The 13,658-nt window shown below is 44.2% G+C and overlaps 1 protein-coding gene across 5 annotated transcripts; it reads left to right on the top strand.

Moving 5' to 3' along the window:
• Nucleotides 1-207: 207 nt before the first annotated feature.
• On the top strand, nt 208-13,208 carry slco1e1 (solute carrier organic anion transporter family, member 1E1). Of its 5 annotated transcripts, none has more exons than XM_049030059.1 (14): nt 208-1,351; nt 1,736-1,857; nt 2,038-2,179; nt 2,293-2,425; nt 2,589-2,731; nt 4,025-4,378; nt 4,707-4,949; nt 5,502-5,666; nt 5,850-6,045; nt 6,430-6,595; nt 7,142-7,326; nt 9,714-9,778; nt 9,931-10,048; nt 12,151-13,208. In XM_049030059.1, exons 2-14 carry the CDS (start codon nt 1,753-1,755, stop codon nt 12,470-12,472), a joined length of 2,337 nt encoding a protein of 778 aa, XP_048886016.1. In that variant the 5' UTR covers nt 208-1,351; nt 1,736-1,752; the 3' UTR covers nt 12,473-13,208. The 5 variants fall into 5 exon arrangements, with proteins under 5 accessions (XP_048886016.1, XP_048886007.1, XP_048886000.1 ...); XM_049030050.1 differs by having other exon boundaries at nt 209-940; XM_049030043.1 differs by having other exon boundaries at nt 211-940; nt 1,625-1,857.
• Nucleotides 13,209-13,658: the final 450 nt, after the last annotated feature.

Raw genomic sequence — 13,658 nt, 5'->3', positions numbered from 1 at the left:
TTTGTGAATGACATTTTGTTTATGTGAAACTTAGTACATGGTATATACAAATTTGATGTGTGCACTACACAGCTGTACGTCTGTATATATCAGTCCCAAATTCTAGGGGCTTAAGAAAGCCTGAGAATTTAAGTTCCCTACGAGTTCCTCATTCAGGGTAAAAGTTCCACTGAAAAAATGTTAAGATACAGCTGGAAACCCTTTGTTATAGGAAATCAAAGTATCCTTAAGGGAACCGTACTACAGTTGGACCTCTGAAAGGGGAGAAATGTGTGTCCACATCCACCTTCGCTTATGTCCATATATAGAGACGCTTCTCTTGTGCACAAGACAGTGTAAGTAATAAATGTCCAGAGTGCGACACCTTCTCAGTGACCCCCGGCTCCTTGGCTTGGCTGAAGGGCAGAAACGAACTGTGCCTGGCCCCTTTTGTTTAGGAGGGTGAGGGGTGGCGGCGAAGAGCCGTGTGCACGTGGAAAGCCGTGCCAGCCTCCTACTGAAAGCACGGATTCACACTACTAAAAGAAGCTCGGAACGTTTTATTTCCGGTATTTTTCCTACTCGATGGTACCGAATTGTCTGAGAATCAGGACTCTTTAGAACGGCACAGGTTTGGTCAAAGGACAAAGACGATTTGCAAGTAAAATGCCGGTAACTCTCGGGGTTTTTCTGCTTTACGGAGACTGAAAGGTCTCATGTTTCTAGGAGAGAGACTTGGCTGATCTACATCCGAGGCATTTGGGAGACCCTTTTTTTATCCCCTCTCAGTGTTTTTTCACCCCAGAGACAGGTGTGCACATTGTCCTGCACTGTAGTCACCACTAAGCCTTTTTGTAGATACTTTTTACTGATATATTTCAGTAAGTGTGACCTGATATAGGAATGTCTGCTGTTAACTCCTGAACTGAGGAACGCGTCGATTTTCACTGATTAACTAAAGGTAAGTGCTTGCGTTAGCTATGACCACCTTACATTCTCACTTTAACTTCAGCTTCTTTATAGAGGTGAAACAGGTTCGCTTTCTGTTTTTTGTCTTGTATTTGTTCACAGCTGTTCATAAGTCTGCCACTGTCTGGGATCTTAGGGGCTGCATTAATTGAATTGCCGCTGTAGCCAGAAATTACATTAGGCGAACTTTCATGTACTTTGCTGTATAGCTGTGCTTAACACTGTTAACGCTTTAGTTAAAGACATCTTTACCTAAAACGATCCTGGCTACTGCGTTGTAGGTGATGTCCGAAGGAATTATAAACCAGAACGTTCTCAGCGCTGGTATGTCAGCTTGGGCATGGCACTGAGCATTAGTAGCTTCAGAAGACTGTCATTAATAAATTACTTCAGAAAGTATTAGGTAAGGAAATGGGATCAAATTTCGATGAGTTTCTGGCGGTACTACATCAGCAGGCAGTGTGATTAATGTAGTCTTATGACTGCAGTAGGCTGGTTTAGAGATTATATGTGATTAACAGCAGAGTCGAGCTAAATATAGGTTAGTCTTTCATTCGCACCTCACTGAGGTACAATTTCTTTGAAAATCAGTAAGAATTAAAATCAGCTTTAAAAGAAGGATAACAGGAGAACAAGAAGCTAATGAAATTACTAATTTTTTTGCAACCTTTTTGAGTACTTTTGAGTACTTTCTCAAGACGAACGTCAGGAGAAACATCTGGCTGACGGGGGGAAGGAATCTGAGAGCAGGGCTGAGTTACTGGCAGAATCTTATTGTGCCTGACAGACAATCTCCGGTGGACGATGCACAGCGACACGGTGGAGGATGAGGACAAAACAACCAGTCGGCAGGTGCTCTTTGTGGCAGACCGCAGTCCCAAAGTTCCTCGCTGCTTCTCCCAGCTAAAGGTATCAAGACCATGCAGACTATTCAAGCAACAACATGTCAGTTAAAGAAATATTGTAGGATGTGCATTGAGTTGATGGTGTTTTGGGTGAATCATGTGTTCAAGCGTGGAGTTGGTGGATCGTGTGGACAGCTCCGCACCAGCCTTAAACTAGCTCGCTCTGTCTTCTGTGATCTTCCAGATATTTATCGTGGCGCTGTCCTTCGTCTTCTTCTCCAAGGCGCTTGCGGGCACCTATATGAAGAGCGCCATCACGCAGATCGAGAGGCGCTTTGACCTCTCCAGCTCCCTCACTGGGCTCATAGATGGTGGATTCGAGATGGGTAACGTTTTATAAACCCGTGTGCCAACAGAGGCTTGCACAACTCTAATGCTACTTGGGTGCATGAACCTCAGGACTTTGATTCCTCAGCCGGCTCTATGCTGCTCTCTGCAGGTAACCTGCTGCTCCTGGCTGTTGTAAGTCATTTTGGAGCCAGACTGCACCGACCCCGGCTGATTGCAGCAGGCTGTACAATCATGGCGGTCGGCTCTGCAGTTTCCGCCCTCCCACACTTCTTCATGGGAAGGTAAATATTCCTCTGTGGTAAAAATAAAATACAGTGAACGATCATAAAATATCTCGAAGATGTGGTGGATGTAAAGACGCTCAGGGAGTCAGGTACCCAAGGGCACACGACAGAAAGTAGATAAAGCCAAAAGGAAGCTGTCTCCACTGTCATTTTCCCACAGGTACAAATATGACACTATTGCAGCAGCCTGGCTGAATGAAAGTTTCAACATAGTTCCCTGTCTGGAGCCCAAGCGAGAGACAAGCCAACTGGTCAACCACCTGACAACACCACCTGGGAATGGAACTACAGAAACAGAACAAGGTAAATACCCTTCATATACATTTTCAGGCTCAGTTTAACAGTAATCCCGTTGATTCCGGTGGCTGTTTTGTGTCCCTGTGGTTGTAACTTTCAAACTATTGGTTGACTCATTAGGCGACATAGGCAGCCGCCAAGGGCGCCAACTTTTGAGGGGGCTTTGACTTAGCAAGACAGATTCATTTTGTCCTGGGTGGGAGCACAGCAGTAAAGCTCACTTAGGGAGCCACGTGGGCTTCAGCCAGTACTTATGTACCTATCAGTACACCTATTGCAGTACTGTCTGGCCCCTGTGTAAAGTTTGAACATTACCTATACAATATATCGCCACTGTCCAGTGAAAAACCAAAAAATACCAAATCCTTTATTTCAGTAGCATTTTCTCAGAACCTACTTTACAAAATAAACCTAAAACAATTTAATGATACACATTTAGCACCTAAAATTAGCTGCACCAGAAGCGCTGGGGTAGTTTGGAAATCCTATAAACTATTTATAAAGTAATAAAAATGATACATACATATAAATAAGTGTGCAGAATTGTCTCAAATTGAAAATCTCACGCCAGCTAGCAGACTGAAGCTGGCCACAAATAGAAATCTATCCTTACACAACTTATGTGGATTGTTGTCAGCGAGGCAAATATGTCAGTATCAACAAGATACAAGATAAGTAATCTCAGTTTATATTGACAATTAAAAATAATGTTAGTTAGCTGCCTATCTAGCTATCAATGTTAAGTCATTAAAATTAGCAATATAAATGCAATCCATACAAATGACCATCATGAATTCAAACACTAAGTAGTACAAATATAAATCCTACTTAAATAATTAATTTCATAAAACATCTTTTCATTTAAGAATTTGCGGTTCCAAAAGTGGGGATTACAGGTGGATGGGTATTCAATATTAATCATAACCCTAAACGGTCATCGTAATGAATGGTCATCGTAATAAACAGTCATCGTAATGAACGTTCATCGAAATGAACGGTCATCGTAATAAACAGTCATTGCAATGAACGGTCTTCGTAATAAATTTATGAGGGGGACCACTACCCTCCAATCTGCGGAGGTGGACCCCTCCACACCCTTGCGAGTCTCTCACACTGTTATTTTGGGGGTTGTGGACTGAAGTGTCTGGGATCTCATTCATTAGATGTCAAACGCAATCAGTAGACAGAGGCGAATGGGCATATTCCATCCATAGTAAAAAGTAACTATCATCAAAAGGAGGACATTCACAGTTTTGGACAGCCACAATATCTGAGTACAGACTCTGTATCTCTCTGCAGACTGTAAGCGGGACACAGATTCCTACATGTGGCTGTACCTTTTCCTGGGGAACGCTTTAAGAGGGATTGGAGAAACTCCTGTCACACCACTGGGAATATCTTACATCGATGACTTTGCGGAGAAGCCCGAGAACTCTGCCTTCTACATAGGTAAGGTCATCCCCAAAGCCCGGGAAATCCCACCAAATTTCTTACATCATATGTCAGCTGGAGAAAGGGCTGCTCTTCTGAAAGGGTTTTCAACGCTCTCCACAGCCTGCCTGCAGTCTATCGCACTCCTTGGTCCCATGTTTGGTTTTTTGTTGGGGGCCCTGTGTGCCAAACTGTATGTTGACGTTGGATTTGTGAACGAAGGTAAGATTTTTTATGTGGGAGCTCTGCAAAACATGTTCTCTATCTCATTCCAAATCTCCTGACAAAACAATAGAAAATAAACGTTTAGAGAAACATCTCGTACCTTGCATCTTAAAATCCTGCATAAAGGAAAGTTGTTTAATGGTTCTGGATTTTAGTTTGGGTGCAACTGATATTTATTTAATTATAAATAAACATGAGTGGTGTGTGTACTGTACCTGTGTGAATGTGTGTGTGTGTGTGTGTACCTGCGCATGCCTATGTGGATGTTTGCGTGTGGTATGTATGTATCTCAGCACTGAACTCCGGGCTGCCGGATCACCCGCAGACAGCGTGACCATTGCCCCCAGTGACACTCGCTGGGTGGGCGCTTGGTGGCTGGGCTTTTTCATCTCGGCGGCCATCATGTTCCTGGCCAGCCTTCCCTTCTGGTTCCTGCCCAAGTCCCTCCTCAAGGATCCTACAGCTGTACCTCAGTCTGAGATCGACCCCCCGAGTTCCCCTGCTGACGAAATGACGGACATCGCCAAGGGCGATGAGCCCCTCACTAGCTCCAGGGGAAGACTTGAAGGCAAGGAAATGGCAATACAATGTACCTTATTTAATGGATTTTCCTCATCCTGTCTTACATCTGTTTTTATTTTTGCTTTTATAGCCTTTTTTGTTCTTGCAGTCAGGTACCTGCAGGGGGCGCACTAATGCACAGTCACCATCTGACAACTCAAATAGCCCCGGGGCCTCTGACCATGTTACTGAGCCTTTAGGTACCTGGAAGCCTTGGTAGCAGTTTCATATTCCTGAAATCCAAGCTCAAAGCATTCATAACTTTTTGAGTAACTGGGCATATCCTGTTTCTCTCACCATTTCTGCAGTGCTATTGTTGAGCAAAGCATTCCAGACGGATAAGTTTTGGCATCCTTTCGCAAGCCATGCTTGTTTTCACAATGCTTGGTTTTGTTCCTCTTTCCTCGAATCGCCTTTTTTTCCCCCCGACAATCTCTGCCCTCAAAATATCTCTGCACACCATCTGACTGTGTATATATATATATATATATAACAAGTTTATTCCTAGTAGAAATTGCTAGTGATCGTATGGTGATGAAGTCTTTTGGTTGCTTTTTAGGATTCTTTCCATCGCTAAGGAGGCTTCTGTGCACCCCTGTTTACTTCCTGCTCCTGTGTGAGAGTATCCTGAAATTTAACTCCTACTCTGGACTGTTTGCATTCAAAGCCAAGTACATGGAACAGCAGTTTGGTCAGTCTGCATTTCAGGCAAACTTCTTCATAGGTGAGTACGTATGTCATTGACTAGCCCTGAGCTCTGTGTTGCCGGGTTACACGCTTTCAGTTGAATTTTAACCCCCACCCGGAGAGGAGGGTGAAAGAGGAGGGGCAGCCACATCTTCAGCCTGCATAGCTGGACCCAGGCGGTCACAGCCTGACCGTTACATGCCTTGCCCGGTCCCTGTAGGTGTGCTGAACATTCCTGCGGTCGTTGTGGCGATATTCTTGGGCGGGGTGCTGATGAAGCGACTGAAGCTGAACGTGGTATCGGGAGCTCAGCTGTCTTTGGCCACGTCGTTCCTGGCCTACCTGCTGATCATCGCACAGTTTGGCATCAACTGTGAGAATCTGAAGGTGGCAGGATTAACAGCCACCTACAATGGGTTAATATCGCCGTCATGGCAACAGTCGACAGCTTCGTATGGTAGGGGAGACTAGGGATAATCATTGAATTCTATTCATTTTTATAAACACAATGGAAAGAACTTTTTTTCCTTTCAAAGTAAAGTTATAATAGTTTGCTAAACATTATAATCTAAGTTATGTAAGGACATTGCAGAATCTCTTCAAGTAACTGTTCAACAGATTTTCCCAGTCTCCCTTGCTGCATTTATGGTTATGTCTTACATTTACCAAATTATTTTTTATTTATGAATCGCTTTCAGGAATGACGTGTATTTACTAAAACAATTGAAGATAGATTATTTTAACAGCAATTTTCAGCCTTAAGTAGTATTTCACTGACCACAATACCACCATCCATTCAGAACACCGGGGGTCTTCCCTGACGGGACCATGATCCAGTCATCATGCAATGAGGGCTGTTCCTGCCCCACCACAGACTGGGACCCAGTGTGTTCCGACAATGGCATCACCTATATGTCACCATGCCTGGCCGGTTGCACCAGTTCCACGAGGACAGGGAAGATTATGGTATGATGTCACTTCCTTGAGGCATGAAGTGTCAAGCACAGGGAATGTTTTCTTGTTTTTGCGTCACAGAACAATTAAGTCATCATCTAGACATTAGTGAAAGGAAGGCCATCAAGTGTGAGGTCCATTACTATGAGAGATATCACATTCCGGAGATGTCGTAATCTTGTGAAACTGACAAATGTCACACGTGAAAGGTAGTCGAAGTCAAATCGCTATTGTTGCCTTCAGCTATATGATCGTACCATGAGGAGAAATGTTGATATTGTCGGTTGTAGTGCAAGAAACTTTGAGACGTTTAAGCCCAGTACAAATGGGCAAAGAAATTGAATGAATAGCAATGTGCTATTGTCTAAAGCTTCTATTCTTTGTAATGGTATCAACAACGTCTGCAGGTGTTCCCAGGCTCCTCAGATCCTTTTCTGAGAAATATGATATGATCTTTTGCCAAGGACGTTGGTTGAGGGGCATTTCTTTTATATAGGACGTTGAGGGGAGTTTTTTGTGAAGTTTTAAGTGGTTCTCGTGTTTTTCTTTGAACTCCAGATGTTTCACAACTGCAGCTGTGTGGGTTCCTCCCCTCCTCCATCGGGAAGCATGTCCGTGTCCCTCGGTCAGTGTGCCCGGAGCGAGGTCTGCAGCATCCGTTTCATCGCATACATGACTGTGTCAGTCATCTGCTCCTTCATCGATGCCCTGGGAACCACACCGGGCTACATGGTCATCATATGGTCAGTGCCCACGCCCACCAGAGCCAAGCAAAAGCCACGTGTTCATTATTGATGTAGTGTGTCAGAATAAGGAGCCTGGTTTATACATCCAATCTCACATCTTGGGGTATAATTTTAGAGTAATTTTAAGAACACACTGCTGTGACTGTGACTGTTTTCTTACACAGACTCTTTGGCTTTTCAACTGGCATTTACTTAGCAAGCAGTGGAGGAGTAGAACACTGGGTTTGTCTGGGTGGAGAACAGATCCATGGGTTTACAAAGTGGAACGGGGAGATTTTACCCAGGAGAACTGGAACATTACTTCCAGTCTTCATCAGTAACTTTGCTTTATGTAAGTGAATTATTAATCACACATGAATAGAGGGACTTGTACCTGGACCTCAAACTTCACCCAAAACAACAAGACATTGCCAAAAATCCCAGAGGAACTACCAACAGTGACATCAGTAGTCTGTGTGCAGACAAATCAGAGAGATCACCAGGCTGTCTGCATATACATTTCAGGGAGATCACTAGGCTGTCTGCATATACATTTCAGGGAGATCACCAGGCTGTCTGCATATACATTTCAGGGAGATCACTAGGCTGTCTGCATATACATTTCAGGGAGATCACCAGGCTGTCTGCATATACATTTCAGGGAGATCACTAGGCTGTCTGCATATACATTTCAGGGAGATCACCAGGCTGTCTGCATATGCATTTCAGGGAGATCACTAGGCTGTCTGCATATACATTTCAGGGAGATCACCAGGCTGTCTGCATATGCATTTCAGGGAGATCACTAGGCTGTCTGCATATGCATTTCAGGGAGATCACCAGGCTGTCTGCATATACATTTCAGGGAGATCACCAGGCTGTCTGCATATGCATTTCAGGGAGATCACTAGGCTGTCTGCATATACATTTCAGGGAGATCACTAGGCTGTCTGCATATACATTTCAGGGAGATCACTAGGCTGTCTGCATATGCATTTCAGGGAGATCACCAGGCTGTCTGCATATACATTTCAGGGAGATCACTAGGCTGTCTGCATATACATTTCAGGGAGATCACCAGGCTGTCTGCATATGCATTTCAGGGAGATCACCAGGCTGTCTGCATATACATTTCAGGGAGATCACCAGGCTGTCTGCATATGCATTTCAGGGAGATCACCAGGCTGTCTGCATATACATTTCAGGGAGATCACCAGGCTGTCTGCATATACATCAGGGAGATCACCGGGCTGTCTGCATATACATCAGGGAGATCACCGGGCTGTCTGCATATACATTTCAGGGAGATCACCAGGCTGTCTGCATATACATCAGGGAGATCACCAGGCTGTCTGCATATACATCAGGGAGATCACCGGGCTGTCTGCATATATATCAGGGAGATCACCAGGCTGTCTGCATATACATCAGGGAGATCACCAGGCTGTCTGCATATACATCAGGGAGATCACCAGGCTGTCTGCATATATATCAGAGAGATCACCAGGCTGTCTGCATATACATTTCAGGGAGATCACCAGGCTGTCTGCATATACATTGCAGTGAGATCACCAGACTGTCTGCATATATATCAGGGAGATCACCAGGCTGTCTGCATATACATCAGGAAGATCACCAGGCTGTCTGCAAATATATCAGGGAGATCACCAGGCTGTCTGCATATACATCAGGGAGATCACCAGGCTGTCTGCATATACATTGCAGTGAGATCACCAGGCTGTCTGCATATACATTGCAGTGAGATCACCAGGCTGTCTGCATATACATCAGGGAGATCACCGGGCTGTCTGCATATACATCAGGGAGATCACCAGGCTGTCTGCATATACATCAGGGAGATCACCAGGCTGTCTGTATATACATTTCAGGGAGATCACCAGGCTGTCTGCATATACATCAGGGAGATCACCAGGCTGTCTGCATATACATCAGGGAGATCACCGGGCTGTCTGCATATACATTTCAGGGAGATCACCAGGCTGTCTGCATATACATCAGGGAGATCACCAGGCTGTCTGCATATACATCAGGGAGATCACCAGGCTGTCTGCATATACATTTGCATTTTATCCAAAACTCATTCAGTCTTCATGTAATCCAATGGAGGACTTTCATAAAAATTTCCAAAAAAAATTCTTGAGAAAGTATCCCATGAAGTGAGTTTTGGACATTTGCTCTTCAGTAGAAAAGTTAAGACAGATCTCGGACCAATTGGTGGTTGAGGGCTTTGCTCAGGGGTTCAGCGATGAAATCACTCTGCTGGTCTCAGGCCCTGCATTCTAACCCCCTGAGCCACACCGTGCCCCTAGATCACCAGACTGTTTGAAGAAGTGGAACGAGATGGAAGCTCATCTGTTTGTTCTTTCTCTCGTCTCTAAATCTAGGTGCATCAAGCCTGAGTTAAAATCCCTGGCTCTAGGTATCCAAACCCTTGTGACAAGAACTCTGGGTAAGTGGAACGGGAGCATCATGAGAAATGCCCTCAACTGGTTAAGGTGGTAATATAATGATTGACAGCTGTGGTCTTCTTACAGTTTGTTGCTTGGTTTAGGATCCGTAAGCACATTTAGAAAGGAGCTTTGTTCATGTGTTCTCCCACAGGGGGCATCCCAGGTCCGGTATATTTTGGAGCTCTGATTGACACCACTTGTTTGAAATGGGGCGCCAGAAAGTGCCAGGGGACAGGAGCCTGTCGAATATACAACTCCGACATGTACAGGTGAGTTCAGTTGTAAGTGTGTGGCTGTCATGTGTCCAGGTGTATGTGTATAAATCTGTGTGCATGTACAGTACTGTGCAAAAGTCTCAGGGAGGCAAAGAAAATGATGTTTAGATTATCCTTGTGTTGGTGTAAAACTATGATATTATGCCTGTCAAAGTGTGTCAGCCATTTCAGATCCTCTGCTAAAATCATCCTAGTATTGGCAGGGACCGTCCAGTGCAGCCATGTATTTTTTGACTTGGCCACCAGCACACCTCATACAGCTAGTCAGTGTGTCACTGACTTTTTAAACCAACATATTTAATTACTTAACTGAGCTGTTGGTCAAATTTAATAAAATCGTGGAACAGCTGAGGTGCCCCTGAGGAGAAGTTTGGGAACTGAAGCGATGTTCATCTAGCCATCCAACTAGATATAAATAACTTTTTAGAAGAAACAGAAGAAATTATTACTAGTTTTTATTGTATTACTCTTAATTTGCACATGTTCTAATGTTAAATTGTGTTTTTTGTTCCAAGCCAAAGTACACTAGCTACCCAGATAAACAGCTTTGAACATTTCTTTGGACTGCCTAAGACTTTTGCACAGTACTGTACATCCCTGGTTTCTAGTCAAGACTGTAGCGGATTTCATGAACTCTTCCTTCTTTTCAGGGATAACAGTCCCTGAAACACACTGGCAGCAGGGGCATAAGTAAGGGTGGGGCCACAGGGGCACTGGCCCCAGCTGAAAGCCGATTGGCCTCCCAGAGTACCCCCTCCCCTGTCACTCACTGATTAAAAGCATATCATTGGCTAGTGATTAGGTTAGCCCCTCTATATGAAGTTTGGCCCTTCTCATGCCCCCTACCTTCAAAAATCCTAGAATCATCCATGACTGGGAGACTATAGACTGATCGCCCATATTAGAGTACAGATCATGTTCAACCTCACAGAAAGCTGTACCTCATATTCAATTTCAACCCAGGATGGCTAGTTGCAACCATTGGTTGTAACTGAGATGCCTGCTTGTCGCTGACATAAATTTCTAGTCTGTCCCCTCCCTTCAGGGAATTAAGGGTCTTCAACCTTAGTACAAAACAGTAAATGTATATTTTAAACAATCAAAATGTTGTCCAACACAATATAACCTTTTAAGCAAAACGTGCAAAAATGGCTGGTTAAGGAAAAGGAAGCTATGCAATTTATATTAAATTATGAAACGTGTGACAGATAGATACATAGATCAGATAGATAGATTAGACAGACAGACAGACAATTACTTACTTTATCGAGCCCCCCAGAGGGTGATCCGTGCAGCAGAACGCTGCTGCAGGTCGGCCCTTCCATCTCTTCAAGATATTTACATCAAGAGATGTAGGAGCAGGGCTTTCAGGATCATGAAGGACACATCCCACCCCAACAACAGCCTGTTCCAGCTTCTGAAATCAGGAAAGAGACTCAGGAACATCATGCCCAGGACTGATAGGCTTTCCAAACCTGGACATGCCACTGCACCTCACACCCTGATGTAAATTGTGCTCTTTCTACCCCCAGCCCATAAGGCTTCTGAACCAGGACATGCCACTGCACCTCACACTCTGATGTACACTGTGCTCTTGTACCCCCAGCCCATAAGGCTTCTGAACCTGGACATGCCACTGCACCTCACACCCTGATGCAAACTGTGCTCTTGCACCCCTCACCATATCCGCACTGCCACATTGGTCACTGCTTGCACTTTTAGCCTGCAGGTTAGCTTTTTGCACTTTAACCAGTTTACATAATTGGCACAGTCTAAAAAAGAGCGGTTCAGGATGCATTTCGCTACGTGTTGTACTTTATATGATTATTTATGTGACAATTAAAGAATCTTGAATCTTGAAAGAAATTTTATTAACAAAGTAAACAGATATATTAATGTGTACCTGAAGAGCATGGCTGTGACAGTGGATAATTCACCTCAGATTGTCTGTAGTATATATAGTAACATTTTGGTTCACACTGAGTGTAGATAAAAATTATTATTGTTGTATGATATTCTGTAGCTGAATGTACCACCTAAAATATGGCAATTAATACTGAAACTGAAAAAGTTTTGATCTCTCTTGTTGTTCTCAGAGTGATATTTCTGGGCCTAATAACGTGCTTGAAAGGCTCATCCTACTTCTTTAACGTTGGCGTGATTGTACTGCTGAGGAGGCAGAGGACTCGAGGGGGCCTGAACCAAGCTGAAGTGGAGCTCCAGCACACCCAGAGGACTTCAGATGAGTGCTTAACCACTGAGGGACAAAACCAGCAGGGTGATCCTCCACCAAGGCAAGACAGTGGGCGGGGTGAAGGGGACAGGATCATTGACCAGATTAATGGACGGTTCCAGGAAGTGAGTGACAAGGCCACCAATCAGGACAGAGGGCAACTTCAGAAGGAAGCCGCCCATTGACTAAGCAAGTGGGCAAAGACAGAAATAACAGGAAAGGACTTGGCTAAAAGGCTATATCTGCAGAACGGTGATGGGACCAGCAAGGCGGCTACGAAACAATCTGAGCTGGCTGTTCTCCACAGCCAGAGTGAGGCCAGCTGAATCCTTAGCAGAAAGAACATTGAATCCCTATGATTGATGGCTACAAGACACAGTGCTGTAATGTTATGCAAAATAGAAAGTTTATGTTAGGGATGTCATAATAGGTACGATTCTGCCCATTTCTGCATAGCTTTTTAGAAGCACAACATCATTGTGTACTGAGGCGGGGTTCCTGTTATTCTGGGTAAATATTGCAGTCTGTCAGTTGTGTAATGATTGGTATTAATTTGACATAAGTAGGGTGGATGATGGTGGTAATGTGTAAGCGAGTACGGGTGATTATACGGTACATGCTGCCCCCGGCCATCTGCTCGGCGGGAGTCCACAGCAGTTAATCAGCCTCGTCCTGTGGGGCAGACGAGTGGCAGTCCCATTAACTGGATCATTTCCGGGCCCTGTATCCCCAAAGCCCCACTCCACAGACACCAGGACACCTCATAGGCCTAAACTCAAAGGTCAAGCACTGGGCAACCAATCACAGCTGTCCCTGAAGCTGTTGCCCTCTCAATGTGAATGCAGTTAATTAAAAATTGCTTCTTTTTTTAAATCAGCTACCTGCCTCTATTTGTATTACAATAAATATTGCGGAAATTGTCGTGGCATTCTTGTTTACATTGATGGGAGGATGTGTTTATGTTCAGGTTAAACATACACCGCAGTTTACACAGGATTCATGCTTTTTCCGGAGAGATATTCTGATTGTTAATAATTATTCCTTTCACAAATTATTTAAATGTGCAATCGATACAAACACATGCTTTTTGATGTGCACATCAGACCAGGCAAAGTCTAACTTTTTTTCAAATTTTAGTTAATTATATTGACAAACATATCCAAGACATCTTACACTGCTCACTGTCAGATAACTATATTAAATGTGTGAAGCGCAAACATCAGGGATCCAGACTTTGAGTAACCAAAGGTCAGGAATGAGAGAGGGGAATCGTAGGTATGAGGCAGGGGTGGTTAGCTAAAAAGTCTGTCCTGGGGGTGAGACACGTACACTGGGAGAGAGGTCAGGAAACATCATTGGGCAGGGGATTGG

This window comes from Brienomyrus brachyistius, chromosome 1, assembly GCF_023856365.1.
Source record: "Brienomyrus brachyistius isolate T26 chromosome 1, BBRACH_0.4, whole genome shotgun sequence".
NCBI classification, from domain to species: Eukaryota; Metazoa; Chordata; class Actinopteri; order Osteoglossiformes; family Mormyridae; genus Brienomyrus; species Brienomyrus brachyistius.
This window is presented reverse-complemented; position numbering and strand designations above follow the sequence as displayed.